Here is a 23,870-nt window from a genome sequence, read left to right on the forward strand (position 1 = left end):
ATCTTTAAGATTCTCTGTAACTTAAGGCCCTCTGGTAATGAGAGGTATGATGGCATGAAATTGCCTCGGAGCCAACTCTCAGGAAATATGTAATACATACACATGTAAAGTTTAGACGAACTTTCATTTACTAAGACAAATGCCCTTATTAAACAATTTTCCTTGACTCTGGAAGTGCTAACAGAAACATAACTGGTAAATTTGATACTTGCCATTTCCCGCTGCGAATATTAATTGTGGCACACGGTGTAATCCGGAATCCAAATCTGGAGGATGGCGGAGGGGGAGGGGTGCTATGACTGGCTGTGTGCAGCCACCTGTCCATGCTGTGGACCCCTTCTCTCTTCACCCTGAATACCCCAGTCTGAACAGTTGGAGGGCATCTGCTCCTGGGGCTGGAACACCCGCACTGCTGACTCAAACAATAGACTCATCTTGCCAAATGATGTATTTTTGGTACAGAAAAAAATTCTGGCCCTCCTAGGAATCTAAATACACTCTTAAGTGAATGCATGTCATTTGTGAAAGACATTGCCTGGTTCACATTCTAAACTCTGCTCATCTCATTTGATTAGACTCAACACCCGCATTCATTGCTCCCTGTGTTTTCACTTCCAATGTCTTGGGATGAGGTTTGAGAAATATACAGTGTGAATGGCGTTCTTCAAAAAGAAAACGTTCAGAGCAGCTGATTGTCTGGAGGGTTTCACCGAAAAGCTCACAATCATATCATAAAAAATTGCTCTTAAAAATCATTCCTTCTGGTGGTAAAATACCCTGGGATCCTGTGCCACGTTTAATACCAATTTATTTATTTATTTATTTATCTATTTATTTTGAGACGGAGTCTTGCTCTGTCACCAAGCTAGAGTGCAGTGGTACAATCTCAGCTCACTGCAACCTCCACCTCCCGGGTTCAAGCGATTCTTGTGCCTCAGCCTCCCGAGTAGCTGGGATTACAGGCATGTGCCACCACACCCAGCTAATTTTTGTGTTTTTAGTAGAGATGGGGTTTCACCATGTTTGACAGGATGGTCTCGATCTCCTGACCTCTTGATTCACCCACCTTGGCCTCCCAAAGTGCTCGGATTACAGGCGTGAGCCACCGCGCCCAGCCTATTTTTTAATAGGAAGAGCCAACTATTTTTGACCTCCCGATATTATGTAGTCTCTATAATTGAATCTCACCTTATTAATTCAACTTTCAAGAGAGTTGAGAATGCACAGTAGTTAAAAATGACAGCCCAGGTACATGATAAAATTCATGAAATCAACCTCCTTTGAAGCTTTTTTTCCTCTAAGAGATGTACAGGAAATATCAAACTAGACTTTAGTAAACTGGAATTGACTTGGTAATATATCCTCATCACTGTAACAAGAACAGCAATGAACCCTTTCACTGTTTAAGCACTTTCCATTAATTGACCTATATAATTTTCATAGTGACCTATGAGTTTGGTTCTTTTATTATCCCTGTTATACGGATAGGTCTGGAAAGCTTAAGCAATCCGTGAAAGCCACACAGTATAAAGTGGTGCTGCCGTGCCGCAAACCCAGGCAGGCTGGATTCTTTGGTCTCAGCACTGCTGAAGTAGAAGGCATTTGTTTTGTTAGTGAAACTATTGGAAAACACAGGAACAGATGACAACAAGTTCCAATCCTGACACGGGGCTCCTTTTAAGTCTTCACAACAATGCAATGAAGTTCTTTTTTTTTTTTTTTTTTTTTTTTGAGAAGGAGTCTTGCTCTGTCACCCAGGCTGGAGTGCAGTGGCGCAATCTCTGCTCACTGCAAGCTCCGCCTCCCGGGTTCACGCCATTCTCCCGCCTCAGCCTCCTGAGTAGCTGGGACTGCAGGCACTGGGCACCACGCCCGGCTAATTTTTTGTATTTTTTACTAGAGACGGAGTTTCACCGTGTTAGCCAGGATGGTCTCGATCTCCTGGCCTCGTGATCCGCCCGCCTCGGCCTCTCAACGTTCTGGGATTACAAGCGTGAGCCACCGCGCCTGGCCGAAGAAGTTCTTTTAAATCCTAAGATTCCCAGAACCACTCCTTGTATGCGACTGAACGAGTGACACAATTTTATCCTGTTTTTCTGGTAAATATTTGTAATGCCTTTTTCAAATACTTTGTGCAGTGAAGTTGAAGCCAAGCGACTAAAGAACATGAATGACTCCTTTTTTTTTCTTTACATGTTAAAAGAATGAGAGGCAAATGTGACATGATCACTGCATGCTGTGTGTATGGAGAAAAATTAAACCCTAGAAAGATTTTTTTTTTAAGTACTTATGCCCAGGCCCCACCCCAGACTAAGTCAGAATCTCTGGGAATGAGGCTTGGGCAATGACATTTTTAAAAAGCTCCCCAGGTGCTGGGCGCGGTGGCTCACGCCTATAATCCCAGCACTTTGGGAGGCCAAGGTGGGCAGATCATGAGGTCAGGAGTTTGAGACCAGCCTGACAACATAGTGAAACCCCGTCTCTACTGAAAATACAAAAATTAGCCGGGCGTGGTGGTGTGCACCTGTAATCCCAGCTACTTGGGAGGCTGAGGCAGGAGAATAGCTTGAACCTGAGATGGCACCACTGCACACCAGCCTGGGAGACAGAGTGAGACTCTGTCTCAAAAAAAAAAAAAAAAAAAAAAAAATGCTCCCCAGGTAATTCTAAGATGCGGCCTGGTTTGAGAACCTCTAAATTAGACAATGCATTATATTAGGCTCTTTCTAGAAGTTATTGATAGTTATATCAATAGGAGGATGCAGAGGTTGGGACAAGGGTAAATATTTTAATGCAGCAGATGTCTTCAAATAAACCCATTAAATCCATCTCTAACAGTCGACATGACTGTGGATTTAACCCTAAGAGTATAGGTGCAGGATGTTACTCTCTGACTAGCAAAGATGACCCATTTATCCATTTATTTTTGTTGAAACTGAAATGCTGTTATTATTGTTATACTGTGTTGTTGACCCTCAATGAGCACCTAAGTGGTGGGGAACGGTTATGGGATATGAAAGTAAAACGCCTGGGGACGGGGAACAGGAGGTCATAGTGAGACACCAGTTACTGTTCTTAAACCATATGAGCACTGAATTGGATTTGTACTGATTGATGATGTTTGTGGGGCCACAGGGCATTCTGAGAACTGATGATCCTCCCCTCCCGGTTGACAGAAAATTAAGAAACGGGAAAAGGAAATTGTTAATAGTAAGGGAATTCTGCATTCTTAGCTAAAGGAGAATGGAGATAAGTAGTAACAAGACCCCATCTGGGCGGCAGAAACCCACATTCCAGTTCCAGTTCTGCTAACAATCTTGTTGGAACAGTTGCCTACAGGTCAGTTTCAGAATACAGATGAATTTCCCTTCTATACAACCTCTTCTTAATCCTGTAAAACAGGAATAATAATCACGGTCCTACCTAACTCACGGGTTGCTGTTAGCATGTAGAGTAGGTGCCAAAGCATTTGGAAAAGTGCGATCTGCAAACATGCAATATTGTCCTGAATCACCCTCTTCAATCAAGGTGTTTCTTTGAAGTTCCAAGTAATAGTTGAGATACAAACAGCTGTGTAGCCACCAGAAGATGAACCTTTCTTTCTGTTGATTTTGACCTCTAATGGGTCACCTGCTCCTCATAGCACCCGGACTACTAAATTCTTTGGTAGCTCACTATGGTGGAGAAGGCCTCTGGCAGTTGGTTTCAACACCTAACTTCCCTACATGGAGATTATTTAATCTTTTCATTTTTGCATGGCTGATGTGATCCAGTTCAATGCTTCCAGTTGGCTCAAATTGTGCATTTTTTTCTTTGGATCCTGACAGCCTAGGACCTCTCTGTTCTCTTGTTTATGGTGAAAGTCCCAGAATATTCCCACAAGCTTTTCCCTATAAACCAGATGATAGAGGCAAAATCTAAGGTTCCCTGACAACACGATTCTCTTCCCCTGTTGATTTGGGTCACATCCAAGAAGGATGCTCCCCAGTTTGGTTGGGGCTTCTGTATTTACACAGATGTTGGCCTGAGTGGAGTGGAAAATTAGGTAGATCTGGAATTTATTGAAGTCAGTTAATTTGAGCACCAGTGTGGTCAGATTATAGCCTTCTTGTTTGCTTTGAAGTGGGATAGGGTAAATGCACCAGGCTAAAAGGCCAAACCAAATCATCTTCCAGAGAAAATAGACACATTCCCCTTCTCGTGGCCTCATCTTTATCTGCACAGAGACCTGAGGAGGACAAGGGTTTTCATATATTGCCTACAGTCTATGTCCCCCATTCTTACATTCACTGTGTCCTAAAGCGCTCCATAAAGGGGGTAAAGGTTAAGAATTACTGTCTCTGAGACTACCCTCACCTACTTTATGCTGGATGAGTGCCCTGAAACTCTTAAGCTATTTGGAATTGTCTTTTTGTATCAGCAGTGGGCTGGTAAACACCCAATAAATAAACTTTTCAAACATACACAGGAATAGAGTAAATGAGGTAACAAATTCCTGAATATCCATCTCCCAGTTACAAAAATCGGCAAGATTTTTCCACGCTCGATCGATCCCTTTGGTGATTGTTGTGCTGAAGTATCTTAAAGCAAATTCAGACCTCTGGATTTCACTTCTACCTGCTTCCACTGCATCTCAAGAGTATGCACACTTTTGTTTTGGTTTGGTTTTTTAGAGACAAGGTCTCACTCTGTTGCCCACGCTGGAGTCAGTGGCAAGATCATAACTCACTGGTAGCCTCAAACTAAGTATGGACACTTTCTTGCATAACCCTAGGGCCATTTTACACCTGACAAAATTAGTAAATTATCATCTAATATCTAGTACATATTAAAACATCCCAAGCATCTCAAAATGACTTTTCAGTTGGTTTATAGTCCAAACAGAATCCACACATTGCCTCTGTTGCTATGTCTCCTGCGTCTCTTCTTGTCCTTCTCCCACCATTTTTTCCCACGAATAAATTCTTTAATCATTAAGAAGTCTGAGGCCCTGTGAAAATCTTTCCAGAGAAGATCTGTTCGCTGCTTTATTTCTCCCAGGCTGTCCAAAGAATCAGCACCTCTTACTCCATTGTTTGTAACTTCACCCAGGCTGATGAGATGAGGACACAAGAAAATGAATGAAAACTACTTTCTCCCCAGTGAACTAGAAAAAATATGGAAAAGACAAGGGCCAAAAGAAGCCAGGCAATAGAGTGAGATTTGAGTCCCAGAAAATGAAAAGTGGCCTTCAAACAATTCTTGTGTGACCCAGAGAATAGAGTACATCCTGGAAGTGAGCATATGGAATGATGCAGGAGAAACAAGATTTAAAACTGGTGAGCGTGAGGTGATGGAGGGTGCATTAGGGGAGACAGGAGTCTTGGGAAAAGTCTCCAACCCCCTTTTTCTTGCTCTGTAAGAATAGATGTGGCTCACGCCTGTAATCCCAGCACTTTGTGAGGCTGAGGCAGGTAGATCACTTGAGGTCAGGAGTTCGAGACCAGCCTGGCCAACATAGTGAAACCCTGTCTCTACCGAAAATACAAAAATTAGCCAGGGGTGGTGGCACGCACCTATAGTCCCAGCTATTTGGGAGGCTGAGGCATGAGAATCACTTGAACCTGGGAGGTGGATGTTGCAGTGAGCCGAGATCACATCACTACACTTCAGCCTGGACAACAGAGCAAAACCCTGTCTCAAAAAAATAAAATAAAATAAAATAAATAAGAATGGATGTAACTCCACTCTAGGTAAATTGGCTAAGGACCATAAATAGGCAAGAGGATTGTGGAAGCTAACTTACTAACCTAAGTGAGAGTTTGGTGTGATTACAGGAGTTACGTGGGCCTCTGAGAGGGGAAACAACGGGATAGTGCCTTTTGGGCTCAGAATACAAGTAATACAGCATTTCACACATGTACAAATATGCCTCTAATATATTCTTTTGTGTTTGGTGTTGGGAATTTGCCGTATGTTAATGGATCCAGTCTCGGATACATAAGCATTTGTTCTTTCTTTATGCTATATTGTACTTAAAGATAAGAATTAGATGGCCTTTTTTTTTTTATCTCGTTACTGTCATTACAGCTTCAAATCCTTTAGACAAAGAATAGTAAGAAATTATTAAACACTCTTGATATACAATAAAAAGGAACATAATTCTGTTTTGTTAATAATCTAGATATTTGCATGTAGCTATACCTAATTGCTTTGCATTCTAATGACAAATTATTTGTCTTTGGCAACCAAAAATAACTCAGCAGATGTTATACATGTGGCTACCTTTTGGTATGCAGCAGCTAGAACCAGCAATGAAACCACTATTCCTTTTATGGCAGTTTAATTTGCTAAAATTACCATGCAGAGGCCATGTGTACAGGCCTCTGGGAAGCCACTCAACTTTGCAACTGCTGGCATATGACAGCATACACGTACATAGCACTCTCTTACTTTGTTGAGATCCTGGAATAACTCTTTGACACTGGGTTGTTCTGCAGTGAGTCAGTTTGTTATAGTTTTCTTCCTCTACTTTTTTTCAACAGCTATACTTTGTTCAGTAATAATTCACATGACTTTATACAAAACAGCACAGATTTAGAAAGACCAAGGTAAATTTTTTTTTTTGTATAAATTTATGGGAGCCAGGCGCAGTGGCCCACCCCAGTAATCCTAGGCTGAGGCAGTAGGGTCTCTTGAGCCCAGGAGTTTGAGACCAGCCAGGGCAAAATAGCAAGACCCTATTTCTACAAACAATTTTAAAAATTAGCTGGGAGTGGTGGCATGTGCCTGTAGTCCTAGCTACTCAGGAGGCTAAGGGGAGAGAGAATCACTTGTGCCCAGGAGTTCCAGGCTTTAGTGAGCTATGATTGCATCACTATACTCCAGCCTGGGCAACACAGTAAGACCTTGTCTCTTAAAAAAAAAAGAAAAAAATCTATTGGGTACAAAGGTCCAAGTGTAATTTTGTTACATGCATAGATTGCATAGTGGTAAAGTCCAGGCTTTTAGTGTATACATCACCCAAATAACATATATGATATCCATGAAGTAATTTCTTATCCACTCCCCTCCCCTCTCCCCACTGTCCCAAGTCTCCATGGTCTATCGTTCCACACTCTATGTCCATTTGTACACATTACTTAGTTTCCACTCCTGAGTGAGAACATGCAGTATTTGTCTTTCTGTGTCTGAGTTGTTTCACTTAAGATAATGGCCTTCAGTTCCACCCATGTTGCTGCAAAAGACATGATTTTATTTTTTACGGTTGAATAGTATTGTATTGTGTATATATACCACATTTTCTTTGTCAAATCAACCCCTGATAGAACTTAGGTTGATCCCATAGTTTGCTATTGTGAATAGTGCTACATTAAACATACAGGTGCAGGCTGGGCACAGTGGCTCACGCCTATAATCCCAGCACTTTGGGAGGCTGAGGCGGGCAGATCACCTGAGGTCAGGAGTTCGAGACTAGCCTGTCTAACATGGTGAAACCCTGTCTCTAATAAAAATACAAAAAATTAGCCAGGCGTGTTGGCACTTACCTGTAATCCCCCAGCTACTCAGGAGGTTGAGTCAGGACAATCGCTTGAACCTGGGAGGCAGAGGTTGCAGTGAGCCAAGATCACGCCATTGCACTTCAGCTTGGGTAATGGAGTGAAACTCTGTCTCAAAAAAAATAAATAAATAAAATAAAAAAATAAACATACAGGTGCAGGTATCTTTTTGATGCAATTATTTCTTTTCTACCAAGGTAAAATTATTGGAGAAATTTATTTCAAGGCAGAGAGAATTAAACATGACAGATAATTTTTAATCTACTAATACATAATAACTGGAAAGTGCCAACATTCAGCTAGCTTGTTTCCTTAATAAAAACATCTCCCTATGTATAGGGACATACATTGTTTTAAAGCAACATAGTTGCTTTAAAATATATGTATTTTAAATTTAACAAGCATTTCTATGCTTTTATCAGATGATAGTACAGACACAATAGGTCACTGATCCATGTAAGAGGTTCACTCCAACACATTATCCTTTTATCAATAATTAATTTTCATAATAATTGTGTGTTATGAATTTCCTTCTATAAAGTTATATTCACATAAACAGGTCTTTCCAATAGCTAACAATAAGCAACTAAAATCAATCAGAACACATCATCACTTACAGCCTTTTAAAAACTGCATGACACAGGCTATAATCGAGAAAATAAAATACTTAAGGTCGCGGGTGAATTTCTTATTCACAAATGCAACCACAGAATAGAGGCTGTGAATAATAATTTGTATCTCCCCACATAAATTCTTTAAGCTTCCCTCCCTTAGATGAGCTCTCACTGCCTTGAGGGTAGAAAAAAAGCAAAGTTACTGAGCTCTAGAGGCCACAGCAGAGAAAGGAGTCCAGGTGTTCCAACTGCATCTCTTGATGATCACCAGGCTCCCTTTTAAGCCCCTAGGAACAGCACTTTATACCTCATGTATTATTTTCCAGTCTATAATAAGATGCCTAAATGTTAAGCATTTAAAGTGCTGCTTTTTAAAGTGTTGTCATAACAACAGGAATAAAGTGACGAATGTAGCTGGAGTTTGAAAGGGCTGAATTAGTTTTAAGTCCGTTGCTTTACCTTCATGTTGCAAGGGTTTAACCTAGCTCAAAGGCCGTGATCATAGAACATTACCATATTTGAGTAATGTTGTCAGCTATTTTTACCATCACATAATTGCCAGTCAATTCTCCATCAATTCAATTTACTTGTTAGGATGGACAGAAAGAAATTAATTGGCCATATGAAAAATCTATTAGTGTGATTGTGTAGGCCATATCTGAAAAGCTTTCATTTAAGATAATTTCTTATCCTTTCTCTGAGATGAAATACAGCATGTAGCTTTATTTATAAGGCTCAATTCAGTTTCCTACTGGACCCTCATGCCCATTAATAAACACCAGCATTAATTGCACATGTTGGGCAAAGGAAACTAGCACAGGGTGTGTAATTATACCTCCCAGTGCACTGTTGGGTACATTCTCCTAGAACCTAGTGGCTTTTTCTGTTTAGGATTTCCAAAGATGTAACTTGGTTGTAATAAGAACAATAAAAAATATTAGCTTATAAAAATGGTAATTTCAGTAAAGTCAAATACCAGTAGAAGTGAGGATGTCAGTATCATTTTGATGCTGTTCTGAAGTAAAGAAGCAATAATCACTATTAGCTAGAAATGAGTTGCCAAGTTCTAGGGAAAACAGGCTGCATGCAAATATGCCTGAAGGAGCTGATAATACCAGGAATGGGGCCATTTTCTTCTATATGGCAGTGTTTTTTTTAACCTGGTGATCAAAAAATGAGGATCCCTGGTAGGTGTATTTTTCTCTCAGCAGGATCAGCCAAGCTGTCTCTGAAGATCACAGTCCCAAGAGATGTTCCTTTTTGATATACATGGGTTTTGCTGGTTTGTTTTTAAATAGGTAAATGTACTTATTATTACAAACAGCCTCAGGCTTCATTTAAGTGCAAAATGCTTTTTCCTTCTAATAAGGAAACAGTTGGTCCTGCTTTGAAGTGTAGTGTACACCAAATGAGGGTCTACAAGTGTTCTAGACTTTGCATTTTAAAATGAGTTATGACAACATTAGTCAAAATTAACCCAAATCCTCATTAGACTTAAGCGAGGTTTATGCCCTGAATCATTTCTCTTCTAATTATCGTGAGGCCAGCTGCTGCTCCCTGCATTTATTTAATCCACCAGAAAAGGAGAAGAAATAGTTTTCATTTTTCCCCAGGGCTAAAATGGTGTCAATTATCTAGGAGTTCCTACAATTGACTGTCCCAATGAATAGAAATGCTATTAACATTTCTTCTTTACTCTTCAAATGATTCAGCCAGACCCTTAAAATAGCTTCAACGTACTCTGCTGTCATTGCTTTGAAGAGGAATAAAAGAGACGGAAAAGGGAGAGCAGTAACGTCAAATTACTTCATCTCTATGCATCTCTTCACCTGTAAAATGTGTATGGGTTTATTATTAGCACATTCCATTTGATAAAAGTCAGATATCTCTCAAATTGCAAGTCCTAGTTAGTAGGAAAGACCATTATTCCACTTGAAGTCTTTTACATCTGTTATCTCATTTTCTCTTCAAAACACCCTTGGTGACTTACGTATGATCATCATTTTATTCATAAGAAAAATTAGGGCTTAGAGAGAGCAGGTGACTTGGGTGAAGCCTAGATCACCCTGGCTGCAGAGCCAATGCTTTTGGTATCTTACCCTGTACTGAGCATCAGAGAAGTTTCAAAAGACAGCTGGTACCCCCTCTCAAGATGGGTGTAGCTTGATTAAAGAGATAAGACATTTGGGAAAATAACTAAAATACAAGCAAGGCCCTGAAGATGTTAATACCCCATCAGTAATTCAAAGTTTTGAGGTTCACAGTGTGAGATCCCTCTGGCTGTGCTGCTCAGAAATGCTTGTAGAAAACAGTTGGCTTTTGCATCAAATTATAGTAATGGATTATAACCCATTGAGTAAAACAAGAATCTGTGGGTCCATAAAGTGACAATAAAGAAATAAATGAATGAATGAAAGGATTAGAAAAAGCTCTTTCTTTACAGTAGAAGAAATGATAGAGTTTAAAGAGTACCATTTTGCCATCATTATAGGAATAATTGATTTGGGCAGGAGTCATCAATGGATGCTAAAACTCCTGGTTTAAAGAAGCAAGATATTTGCATAGCCTCAAGGTACCGCCTTACCAACTGTGTATCAGCTAGAAAGGCAAAGATAGTAACTTTCCGTAGGAGAAACTGGCCAACAACATTTTAACCAACTTAACATCACCGATAATGGCACCAAGCAACTCCTTGAGCCTCTGATGCAATGCCTTGAGAAGGACAATATCACTTACATGGTATCATTGCTAAAAATGCATAGTCTGACTCTTTATCACAAGAATACAGCAAACAAACCTAAAGTAAGGGCCAGTGTACAAAACAACTGGCCTGAATTCCATTAAAATGTCAATGTCAAAGACAAAGAATTGCCAAGAAACTATCCCAGATTAAAGGACAGACTCATGACAAAACAGGGAGCATCTGATCCTGGTTTGGCTCCTGGAATGCAGGGAGGAGGGACAATACATGGAACATTATTGGGACAATTGGTGAAATTGGAATAAGGTCTGTACATTAGATAATAGTATTGTATTGTTGTTACATTTCCTGATACTGATAATTAGACCATGATAGTGAATGTCAGCAAACGTCTGCAAATGTCCGTGATTTTAGGAAATACACATTGAAGTATTTAAGAGTAAATTTGCATCACATCTGCAAATTACTCAGTGTGGGGGAGGAAATGTATATAAATACATATGTGCAAATTAGTCTCATAGGATTTGGGAAAAAATAATGTGTGTGTGTGTGTATTTGGAGGAGGAATGACAAAGTAAAATGTGGCAGATGTCGACAAATGAATCTGGGTGAAGGGTGGACGAGAACTTTCTGTACTTTTCCCGCAACTTTTCTGTAAGCTTCAAATTATTTCAAAATCAAAATCTTTTTTGTAAAATTGACTTTTGAACTGCACATCCCAGGCACCCATATTTATAGTCCTTATCAATCCATGCTTTTTAATTACCTAAAAATTGCTATCTTCAAAAAGACACTAGTTTCTAGCTTCCTTAGCATTACCTAAACTTGCCTGGCTATTCCTGTCTTACATATCTCCCTCTCTTTTGAGAAAACTCCTTATTATTTAAATTATTATTAACAGCTAGGCTTATTAAACACCTACTACACACCAGGTCTTGTGTATATTACCTCATTTGCACCTCACAAAAATCCTCTGAAATGTTAATCCTTTTATATAAATGAGAAAACTGGGATTCAGAGAAGTTAAATAATGTGCAAAACTTCAAACAGCTGTAGCTATAGAACCCAAACAGTGCAGATTTGTCTGACTCTGGATTCCACATTCTTATTGTCTCTGCTGTGTTGCTTTCCTTGGAAGATTAAGAAATAGGTACCACTTTGGCCGGACACGGTGGCTCACACCTGTAATTCCAGCACTTTGGGAGGCCGAGGCAGGAGAATCACTTGAGCCCAGGAGTTTCAGACCAGCCTGGCCAGCATAGCAACATCTCATCTTTACTAAAAATCAAAAAGATTAGGCTGGGCGCGGTGGCTCACGCTTGTAATCCCAGCACTTTGGGAGGCCGAGGTGGGCGGATCACGAGGTCAGGAGATCGAGACCACAGTGAAACCCCGTCTCTACTAAAAATATAAAAAAATTAGCCGGGCGTGGTGGTGGGCGCCTGTAGTCCCAGCTGCTCGGAGAGGCTGAGGCGGGAGAATGGCGTGAACCCCGGAGGCGGAGCTTGGAGTGAGCCGAGATTGCACCACTGCACTCCAGCCTAGGCGACAGAGCGAGACTCTGTCTCAAAAAAAAAAAAAAAAAAATCAAAAAGATTAGCTGGGTGTGGAGGCGCATGCCAGTAGTCCCAGCTACTCAGGAGGCTGAGGCAGGAGGATCGCTTGAGCCCAGGAGATTGAGGCTGCAGTGAGCTATGATTGAGTCATTGCACTCCAGCCCTCCAGCCTAGGCAACAGAGCAAGACTGTGTCTCAAAAAAACAAAAAAACCCCGAAATAGGTACCACTTAAAATTTTACGCTGTTATTTCTTACATGAAAAATTGTCTCCAATCTGCTTTATGTATAGTCATGTTATCCTCAATTAAATTGTTAAAATTTTTAAAAGCAGAGCTCAGTCTTAGGTTGTCTTTGGATCTTGGACAACACATAGCATCCTGCCAGTGCTGAGCATATAATATATACTTAATAACTATGTTGATTGATGGTGTCTTAGAAAACACGGAAAGAAAATTATCATATCACTTTCCAGAGATTCTGAAAATTAAGTTTCTTTTTTTCAAGTGAGTTAAAACTAAGTATTCATTATAGTAATCTGTGGTTTCTCAAGCACTTTGCCTTTTGTAAAGCACTTCGTCGTTTTCTCTGTGTTTTAAAGCAGAAATCCAGCCATCTACAGAGATGGTGGAAAGTCAGTCTGCATGTCCAAGTAGTCTCATCATTGTTAAATTGGATGAAGCTTTGATCTCAATTGAACCTTACAATGCTTGCCTGTTAAAATGGGGAGGAATTACTTCCTTTACTCTACAGATACAGTCTGAGGTTCACTGAGTTTAGGACTTGCCCAAAAGGCCAGTTAGAACATTTGGCCTTGGTTCTTCCATCCCCTTGTTGAGGAGTGAGGCTCTATTGAGTTGTTCTACACTTTTTTTTCATCCATTCACATCAGTTGTCTTAGTCAAGCAGTGTATCACACATGCATTCATCACTGGGTTAGCAAACAATGTTGACAACTGAGAAGCAAATATTAGCATTGCTTTGATTTATTTTTTTATTTTTATTTTATTTTATTTTTGAGACGGAATCTCACTCTGTCGCCCAGGCTGGAGTGCAGTGGCGCGATCTCGGCTCACTGCAACCCCCACCTCCCGGATTCACGCCATTCTCCTGCCTCAGCCTCCCCAGTAGCTGGGACTACAGGCGCCCGCCACCACGCCTGGCTAATTTTTTGTGTTTTTAGTAGAGAGGGGGTTTCACCATGTTAGCCAGGATGGTCTTGATCTCCTGACCTCATGATCCGCCCGCCTTGGCCTCCCAAAGTGCTGGGATTACAGGCGTGAGCCACCACGCCCGGCCTGCTTTGATTTACTTTAAAGCAGCCATATTTTTTAAAGGCCAATGACATAAATATATTTACTTTTTAAAAAAGATTAGTCAACTGCTCTGTAATAGGTACCTTGTAATCATATAATAAGCAGACATGTATTTTTAGTTTTCATCTTAAATAATCATTTTGCATAGCAGGCTATTTACATCTGGCCCACATGCCTCTTTCAGACAACTCAATTATACATCTGCTTTTGTCCAAGATGTGAGGGAGCATAAACAGGATGACATTGTTAGTGGCAAAAGAAAGGAAGAACCCAAATCGGGCATGAAGAAATGACTCAGAAAGTGCAGTGAGGGCAGGTGTTACATCTTATGAAGCCTTGCTGGGAGACAGGGTCAAATCACGAAAGCGACTCTCAGCTGGTTGCTTACTGATTCAGCTTTTCCAAGTCCTGATTTCTTGGCACTTCCTCTTGCAGAAGGAATGATGACTTTTTCTAGATCTTGGTAGTGTTTTTTTTTTTAAACAGCTTTATTGATGTACAATTCACATACCATAAAATTTACTCGTCTTAAGTGGACAGTTTGAGTTTTAGTAAATTTATACATTTGTGCTACCATCACCATGATTTGGTTTTAGAACACTTCCACCACCCCCAAAACTTCTCTCTGCTTCCTTGCCTGCTCCCGTCCCTGGCCTCAGGCAAACACTTGAATTGATTGTGGAATTTTTTTGCTTTTGCCAGCATGTCACCCCAGCTACAGCCAACTGATCTATGGGTCAATTGTCTTGTCTCAGAGGGGTTGGTCTCAGTCTAGCTTATGGAGATGGCATAGCTTTGTAACTGTGACAACTATTGGTTTCCAAGTTGACGTTTGGCCCCCATGAGAAATGCCTTGGCGAGAACTGAGATATCCTTACTCATGTCATTCAGAAATCACAGATGTCTCTCATATTTTCTATCAGTAAGGCTCTCTCAGAATTGCCTGTTTATATTCTTAATGTGATAGAAGATTTGGTTAAATTTTTGAAAAAGGAAAACACCATAAGGGTTAAGACAGTAGCATCTAGCTATTGTATTTTCGTTTTAATTTCATGATGTTTGATGTCCTGCAACTCAGGCATGCCCAAATGATCACGTGGTCTCTTGTTTCCCATAGAAAAGCCCTGGTCTCATCCTTGCAGGGGTTTTCTTTAGCCTCTGGCCAAACTGCCATATCTGAAAAATCAGAAATAAAAGGCACATATAATGCGGACTCGTTGGTTTTCCTCTTATTATTCAAAAGAGCACATGGAATATGGGGTAGACTTGAGTATCCTTTTAAAGATAGCTTTGTTAAAAAGCTAATTTATAGCCCCCTCGGCATAGCTCTAAAAAAAGAATCCGATAGAAAAAGCAGGATACAAAATTTGGCATGCAATATGCTCAAATTATTATGCTTTATACGAGAAGGGAAGAGCTGGAGAAAATTTAACAGAACAAAATTCCCCCGGTGGTTGTCTTTGGATGATACAGGCAGTGTGGTTCTTCTCTCCTTCTCCCTACCCTGCCTTCTTTCTACTTTTCTGTGTTTTCCTAATACAGGAGAGTGCTTTTGTGCTTGTAAAAACTAAAAATAACCTACTGAATCATATTTCCTTTAATGAGTCTCAGTATTCTTAACTCTAACAATTAATATTAGAATTCCTTCTAGCTGACTAGTCAATTTGCCCAGTTGCCTTACAGGTTAATCAATGCCTCCAGCACTTCTACTCTGAACAAGTGAGTTTGAAGATTCACACCTGGCAGATGTTGAAAGGAGGTCGGCCACTGGCCTGACAATCAGGACTCTTACTTTAGTATATATACCTAGCCTTACTTGTCTCATAGTGAAATTGCTGAAATTTGAAGAGAGGCTTGCTAACTCAAGCTAATCAAACACACATGAAAACATAAGCCAGAATGCCAGTTCACAAAAATATAGGGAGAAGTAGAACCATCACCTAGACTGGACGTTCCAAACATTTCCCCGTCACTTTTACTACTTCTACTGGTGGAACTACCATGAGCTGCACTTTAGGGCCTGCTGCATAGGCCTGCTACATGACAGATGTCCTTCATCACCCATCCTCCAAGCAGCCCTCCAAGATTGATTCCTGTCCTTTATTCTTAAGAGACAGGTTATCTCCAAGTTCTCCAAGGAGGTGCAAATTCTTCCCCTGAACTGCAATCATATTCTACCCTTTATTTCTGGTCCAATCAGAGCCTGAGACCTGATGGGTGAGGGGAAATCCCTTGTTCTCTTTTCATCTGCTTCAGCCCCCTTCTATCTTCAGATTCAGCGTTCTTGTCCAAAAACCGCCTGCTGATTTGATGAGCTACCTTCTAATTTAAACAGACACAAGGTGTTTGGGTCAGGCGGTCACTCATAGCATCCACCAAAGCCCAGTGTACCTGTATCACAGCATTCATACAAGAACATGTAAAATCTTATACTTATTATAATTTCAAAAGACCCTGATATGTATTTAATTGGGACTTAACACTGCATAGTCAGAGAGAAGGCAGTGATTTTCATTGTATGAAGAAATTGGGACGAGAAACAGCTGTGGCTTTCAGGGTTCTGTGCCTAGAGGCTCAGCTCAGAATGGTAGGATTTGTTCAACTCTTAGTCAAGGTGCTTGGGATTCCTTCCAGAAAGACCCTGTTGTGTTGTTCCCATTGGTTATAGGAGTGGCAGGGCACTGGTGGCAACCTGGTATGACAGCCAGGGCCTCCTGCAACAAAGCCAAGTGAAGAGCAAACCACAGCAGCCACACTGTTTACCTAGGATTTGAGTCCTTTCTGGGATTTAACACACAAAAATGAATGTTAGTTATGCTGGAATTGTCCAAAAGACCAGGTGAGACGTCAATAACTTAGAGACTGGAAACATTTTTCAAAGCCCCAGCCACCCAGGCTGGAGTACAATGGCGTGATCTCGGCTCACTGCAACCTCTGCCTCCCGGGTTCAAGCACTTCTCCTGCCTCAGCCTCCCAAGTAGCTGGGACTACAGGCACCCACCACCACGCCCAGCTAATTTTTTTGTATTTTTAGTAGAGACAGGGTTTCACTATGAGGCCAAGCTGGTCTCAAACTCCTGACCTTGTGATCCACCCGCCTTGGCCTCCCAAAGTGCCGGGATTACAGGCGTGAGCCACTGCACCTGGCCTAAGTTTGTTGTTTTATGTGGGATTTCTTGCTTAATAGATATGGCATCTGGTGAACCGGTGAACCTAGAGTATATATCGGGTTTATATCAGTATATATCAGGTATAGTGCATGTTACCAGGAGTACAATCCCAGCTCTAAATGTTTTGCAGACAAAAATAATGAACTTGTAACATAGCTCAGAACTCATAATAAGGACTTCATCAGGAAATCTAAATAGTTCTGATGTAATCAGAATTTATAAAGCCTAATACAATATTTCTTGGCAATCATATTTCTTGGCAATCATATTTCTCCTCTGCAAGGCTGATAAATATAAACAATTTTATAAATATAATTATTACTCAACAGAGTTATCTTATATGATCTTGTTTATGAGCTCTGTCTCCTCTTCACTTCCATTTCTAGGCAACTCCAAATGTCTGCAATTTCAAAACAGAATTTTACATATATGAATAATACACAAATACATTTTCTGTATAAAAATACAATACGGAAAAAATTAAAATGTTTCTGACTACCACTCAATCCCTCCTCTCCATAGACCGTGTATAGTTTCAGAACTTTACTATTTGTGTTCATGGTTTTATATAGTTTTGTTTTTAGCATTTCTACTATAATATTCTGTTTCATTCTGTAGTTTATCCTGGGGATCTTTCTATGTGGCCATGTTGTTTTTAACTGCTACATAATGTTATTATCCCATGATTTTGAGTGTTAACCATTCCTGTAATGACTAACATATCATTTCCTATTTTTCCATTACTATTAACATTGCCTGTGATGAATATCTCTGTATATGCCTCTTCATGCGTTTGGGTATTTCCCTAGAGGAGCTATCAAAGAAGTGCCCTTTTAAAGGATTAGTATGTTTTGCAGCTTAAACAGATACTGCCAAATTGTTCTCCAAAATTTTAATTCCACTTTACATCCCTACCAGCAGTAATACTGCAATTCTACTGTTGTCATTTCTTTAGGTTAAGGCTTTTGATTCAGTGGAGCACCTGCTATTAAAATGCAGACTACTCTGGCAGAGGCAATTAAGTCTTTAAAACCTGAAAATTTTAGAGGTAGTTTTGCTGAAAGCTGGGGACAGACCAGGTCTTTGGGACTTCTAGGAGGCCAGGGAACAACCTAAAGATATAAGGCGCTAAGAGGTAGGAGTGGAGTGGTCAATAGAATGACAGTTGATAACGAAGAGATGCAAGATCAGTTACAACTGGAGAAGAGCTGGGGAAGCTGGAAGAATAGTAGCGAAGAACTACCACTCTTCCATCAGACTTGGGAGATATGGGGAAGGGAGTGTTTTGTATACTTTTGTCCCTAATACCTCTACACTACCCTGCCCCAACCTCCTCCTTTTATTTCTTCCAGAGCCAGACTTCGTGTGTGTGCGTGCTTGTTTTATGACTCTCCTTAGGCCATGTGTCACCTTTTAGCGGAAATGATGGCAAGATAGAGAGATCCCAGCCTAAACCAGCTCTGGCCAAATTCTTTCTTGATAGATAATGATCATTTCTAAGACTACAAAAGCAAAACAAAACAAAACTGCTCACTCCAGTCACATTCCTAGTGGCCATCAGTTCCATATGTAAATTTAGTGAAAAGTTTCTCAATTTTTTTTTTTTTTTGAGACAGAGTCTCCCACTCTCCCCAGGCTGGAGTACAGTGGCGTGATCTCCTCTCACAGCAGCCGCCACCTCCCAGGTTCAAGCGATTCTGCTGCCTCAGCCTCTGTAATCCCAGTAGCTGGGATTACAGGTGCCAGCCACCACGCCTGGCTAATTTTTGTATTTTCAGTAGAGATGGGGTTTCACCATGTTGGCCAGGCTGGTCTCAAACTCCTGATCTCAGGTGATCCACACGCCTCGGCCTCCCAAAGTGCTGGGATTACAGGCATGAGCCACTGTGCCCAACTAGAAATTTAAGGAAAAGTTTCTGAGCATTATTCCCCCTCCCAAAGTATTTACAGTCTTAGGATCCTGGACAGACATTTGTTCTGATTTTGAGAACCTTATTTACCTGTTACAGAAAATGAGGAAGAAGGAAAATTATTTTACAATCTGGTACATATATTTTACTCTCCAGCATTTAATTCATTTAATGAAAGAGTTGGAGTTGATTAGTTGTAGCGATTATTTTTACAGAAGTCTTAAATTTGCAATGAACTTGGTATCTTTTTTTCTTTTCTTTTTTCTGCCTATCACTAGTGCAACTGATTGTTCAATCCAAAACTCCTAAGTCAGTGGCTCTCAAACATTGGTGAACATCAGAATCACCTGGGGACTTTACAAACCTCCCCATACCCAGGTGATATCCCATATTAATTAAACAGTGCCTGGGAATAGGAGCCAGGCATCAGTAGTTTAAACTACCATGGTCCAATGGATAAGGGGGGAAAATTGGCTTGAAAAATATAATTTCTAGGAGGTATGAGATAATGATACAGTTAAATATTTCAAATACTCTAAGTTTTTTCCTTTGATCAAAGAGTCTCTGTGATACAATAGATATAATGAACAATAATTTACAAAATAAGATAGACTACTAAAATTTGCTAAATTGAGACGTTAAGGTGGGTGCTTGGTTGTCAAATTGAGTACAGAAAGAACAGAAATATCATGAAAGCATGATAGTTTATTAGAAGTTTGCATGGCATACAGTGATACCACAGGCATGCTTTATGAACCTAAGAAAGGTCCCCTTAAAGAAATGTAGACAGGTTTCTCAGTAACTAGCAGAGAGCACAGAGGAGAACCTCATTAAGGATTTAAAGGAATTGTTAAATATAGTGAACCCCAAGTTTCTCTTCAAAGAATCAGTATGTCAGTACGTTCAGCTCTCTTATTCTTTGATTCTCCATTTTAAAGTTTAACTTTCTGGTTCTCTTCGTCTCCTTGCTCCTAGTTTCAGTAAACAGCATTCCCACCAGTCCTAATCAGTAGTTCACATTTGTTCCCCTGGTCACCTGCTCCATCCTGACTCATCCCGGTCACCTGTTGGACCTGAGTCACCGCTGGTCACCTGCTCTGACCTAAGTCACCTTTAGTTACCTGTTCCTAACCATCATTCCTGCCAAACTACCCACCCCACCACTGTGGCTCATACCCCTACTCTCTTTAAAATAGCCAATCAGAATTAGCTTAGACTGTGCAGTCCAACCCTAGCCAACAGGGGAACGACACAGCAGTAGGGCCCTGCTTCGGGAATAAGAACTCCTGCCCCTCCCCTGTCCAAGTGTGGTCTCACCATTACTCCACTCGCAAGTTGCACCCTTCTATAGAAGTAAAAATTGCCTTGCTGAGAAAATTAAATTTATGTTCGAGTGCTATTTCCTTGTGGCATCAAAAATTTATTTATAACAGAATTTATGCATTTTGTCTAACCATTTGTGCCCTACATATTACTTTTACTGCTCATACATAATTCTTCATTACTTCTAAAATTCTGGAGAATGCCCTAAAATGTAAGCTGCTCCTCCCCAGCTAGTGTGGGATTTGCATGTCATCCAGATGAAAGAGCAAGCCGATTGCCAGACCTGTAGCCAAGTGAGTCAGCACCTGTACCTCGCAAGAATGCATACAAACTCCAGGGCTGCTCTCTCCTGGAGAGGGAGGGAGGGAGGGGATTTAAAAACCTGCAGCAGCATGGGGGAGGAGGCTGTTTGTCCTTCCCTCTCTGGGGAAGTAACTCGCTCAAACTGCCTTCCTTGCTGAGCTGCTTCGCGTAGCTTTGAGGAAGGTCTAGTGAAATTGGTCTTTCCATTACATCTGGATGTACTACCAGAGAGTTCTGCTGCTGCTGTTTTTTAGCTTTTCTTTCTTTTTTCATTGAGTCTTTAAAGGGCAATTGTCGACACTCTGCAAACATACCGATTTGGTGTCCGCCTACTTCGGAGTCTTCAATCTGGGCAGTAACTATTTACCCTTTTTCCTGCTAGCCTGTCCCCCTCTCTGGATTGAAGTCACCTGCTAAGACAATGGTATGGGCTTTGACTCCTCCTGATCTAAAAGGAATAGAATTACCTAACAGTTCCAGGGTCATCCTTTGGGGGAACTAGCCCTGGGCTTCTGTTCAGCTGAAGTTGTGTTTTGACAATGCTTCTTGGTCTGTTGTGGTAAGTCCTTACAAAAGCCAAGCAAAAGACTGAAATACAGGTTGTGGCTTTCTGCCGTATTTTCCTCTTACCTTCCCCCTGAATGCCCTTGTGTTCTTATCTAACCTAGATTATCACATCTTTTGTGAGCACTCCCTTTACCCTTCTTACTTTGCACTGTCACAGTAGTGGCACAATCTTAGCTTTCAGAATATTCTTAAAGATAGAAAGGGAGAACTAGTTTAAGTAAGTTCATCTCTAAAGAAACCTAGTGTTTTAGCTTTATGACCCCTAGGTGTAGAATTCCGCCTTAAGACTTGACTGTGTTTTCAGTTCATTGCATGACTTATCTGAAGCTTTGACTTGGCCTATTTGTGTGTTTTTATTGTTGTTGAATGGAGATAAATGTTGCAACAGTTTTCATGTTTTTGAGGGTGTGATTGAACCTTGTTTTAAAAAAAAAAATTCTTGAAGGAAACCTAAAGTGATGGACAATTTTGTGTAATTTATATTTATTTTATTTTCTTTCTTTTTTTTTTTTTTAGACAGAGTTTTGCTCTTATTGCCCAGGCTAGAGTGTAGTGGGGTAATCTCAGCTCACTGCAACCTTCACCTTCTGGGTTCAAGCAATTCTCCTACCTTAGCCTCCCGAGTAGTTAGGATTACAGACATGCGCCACCACGCCCAGCTAATTTTGTATTTTTAGTAGAGATGGGGTTTCACCAGGTTAGCCAGGCTGGTCTTGAACTCCCGACCTCAGGTGATCCACCCGCCTCGGCCTCCCAAAGTGCTGGGATTACAGGTGTGAGCCACCGTGCCCGGCCGTAGATGGGTATCTTTTTTATTCTTTTGAGAGTTGGACCCTTTGTCTTCAGGACACTCCATAATAAAGAACCTCACAAGCACTTAACAGTCTCATGGCTTACTTTACAGCCTTTATCATTGTTGACAGGCTTAGTGCATCTTCTGTCTGAACCTGCCTATAAATTGTCATGATCTTTCCACTGTCTTCTAGGACTACCAACCAGACTCCCGGAAATCATGTTGGTAGGATCCCAGTCTTTTTCACCTGGAGGGCCCAATGGGATCATTAGAAGCCAGTCCTTCGCGGGTTTCAGCGGCCTCCAGGAAAGGCGATCCAGGCAAGTACTGTGTGGTTCTCTCCTGGGATGCTGCGTGCCAAGGAAGTGAACTTTGATGTTGTGAAGAGGGTCTGTGTGCATTCAGCCTCGTCAACCACCCCCCACGCCCCCCCTAACACACACTATTTTAATCTTTTTCATGGAAAGGATGTACTAAAAATTAAGTACTATAGTTTATTTTCTATCATTTAGAATTCCTCCTGCAAGGACGATGGCTGAGGATTTAGGAGAAACTAGTGATATATGCATAGACCTCTCACTACCCCTCCTTCCACCCCTTTCTGAAGCACATTTTCCATTGCATTCAGACTTTGGAGACTATGTTTGCTATGAAGTCATGCAGTGGATAATGATTCTGCCTCTGCAGATTGACTCTGGGGAGCAGATGTCATTCTGACAGAGGTTGCCACAGTTAGTTTTTCTAGTTTCCTGAATCTCCTCTCATCTGAGACAGGACTTAGGGGAACTTAAGAAAGAAAGAACAGATAGTGAATAAGCAACATGTAACCAAGTTTATCTTCAGTTTTTCTGTTATCATAAAGTTCTTTGCCCTCTGAGGGGCCCTATGTGCTTTGACCTGTATTGTCCCATTTGTGCACACGGTGATGGCAGAGAGTATAACGAATAACTAACCTGGGAGGGGTGCAGTAGGCACCTTCCGGCCTCGGAGGTCTCAGCTTTCCTACTCATAGTTGGGTCAGTGAGTGGCCTAGCCCCTGCATCTCCTAATTAGATCAGTACGCTGGTTTTAAGTTATCAGATCTCCATCTTACCACTGCACACTGTATCCCTGGCACTACTAGGGATGTTGAAATTTTATAAGTTATACCTAATCGGTAATTTACTTCCTAAAAATAAAGCTTTAAAAAAAGCTACATGTATTTTAATGTCATATAGAGTTAGCTATTTGTCATGCTTATGGTCCCGTATCGAAAAGGATTTATTTGCATCCTTGTTGAATTTCATAGACACTTGTACCTAAAATTGCATAGTGCATGTATATTTTTTAGTTGGATTATATCCTTCTGCCTATTTATTATGTCCACCTGGAAGTCTTTGCCCTTAGCTTCCTATGACGTTTTAGAAAAGCAATACATTTTCACTCAGAATACACATTCCCTGAAGCCAGACTTTGACTCTAGGTAGCCTCTGCCCAACAAAGCTTTCAGGTTTCAGCAGTTAATAAATCTAATACTAAGAAACTAAATGCAGGATGGCTCAGATCTGGGAACATTACCTTCTGCAAAGGACACTAATGTGAACACAAGATGATTACAAAGACATGTCTTGGTCAGGCGCACTGGCTCATGCCTGTAATCCCAGTACTTTGAGAATCTAAGGCTGGAGGATTTCTTGAAGCCAAGAGATCGAGACCAGCCTGGGCAACATAGCAAGACCCCATCTCTACAAAAAAAGTTTTAAAAAATTATCCTAGCACTTTGAGAGGCCACAGCAGGAGGATTGCCTGAAGCTAGACCCTATCTCTACCAAAAAAAAAAAAAAATTAGCCAGGCATGGTGGTGCATACCTGTGGTCCCAGTTCCTCGGGAGGCTGAGGCAGGAGGACCACTTGAGCCCAGGAGTTCAAAGCTGCAGTGAGCTATGATCAGACCACTGCACTTTACCCTGGGCACAAAAGTGAGACCCCCCTCTCTTTAAACAACAACAAACTATTTAGCTGGGTGTGGTGGCACATACTACTTGGAAGGCTGAGGATCACTTGAGCTCATGAGCCCAGGAGTTCAAGGCTGCAGTGAGCT

General features: G+C 41.0%; 1 protein-coding gene across 6 annotated transcripts in view; it reads left to right on the plus strand.

Moving 5' to 3' along the window:
- RIPOR2 (RHO family interacting cell polarization regulator 2) overlaps window positions 1-23,870 on the plus strand; it is a 139,241-nt gene that overhangs the window by 46,372 nt on the left and 68,999 nt on the right. For all 6 annotated transcript variants that reach the window (XM_055263637.2, XM_055263638.2, XM_063632707.1 and 3 more), the window contains exon 2: window positions 21,984-22,110. In XM_055263637.2, coding sequence (XP_055119612.1) covers window positions 21,984-22,110 — 127 coding nt within the window. The remainder of the gene's footprint in view (window positions 1-21,983; window positions 22,111-23,870) is intronic.

This window comes from Symphalangus syndactylus, chromosome 23 (genome assembly GCF_028878055.3).
Source record: "Symphalangus syndactylus isolate Jambi chromosome 23, NHGRI_mSymSyn1-v2.1_pri, whole genome shotgun sequence".
In the NCBI taxonomy this organism is placed as follows: domain Eukaryota; kingdom Metazoa; phylum Chordata; class Mammalia; order Primates; family Hylobatidae; genus Symphalangus; species Symphalangus syndactylus.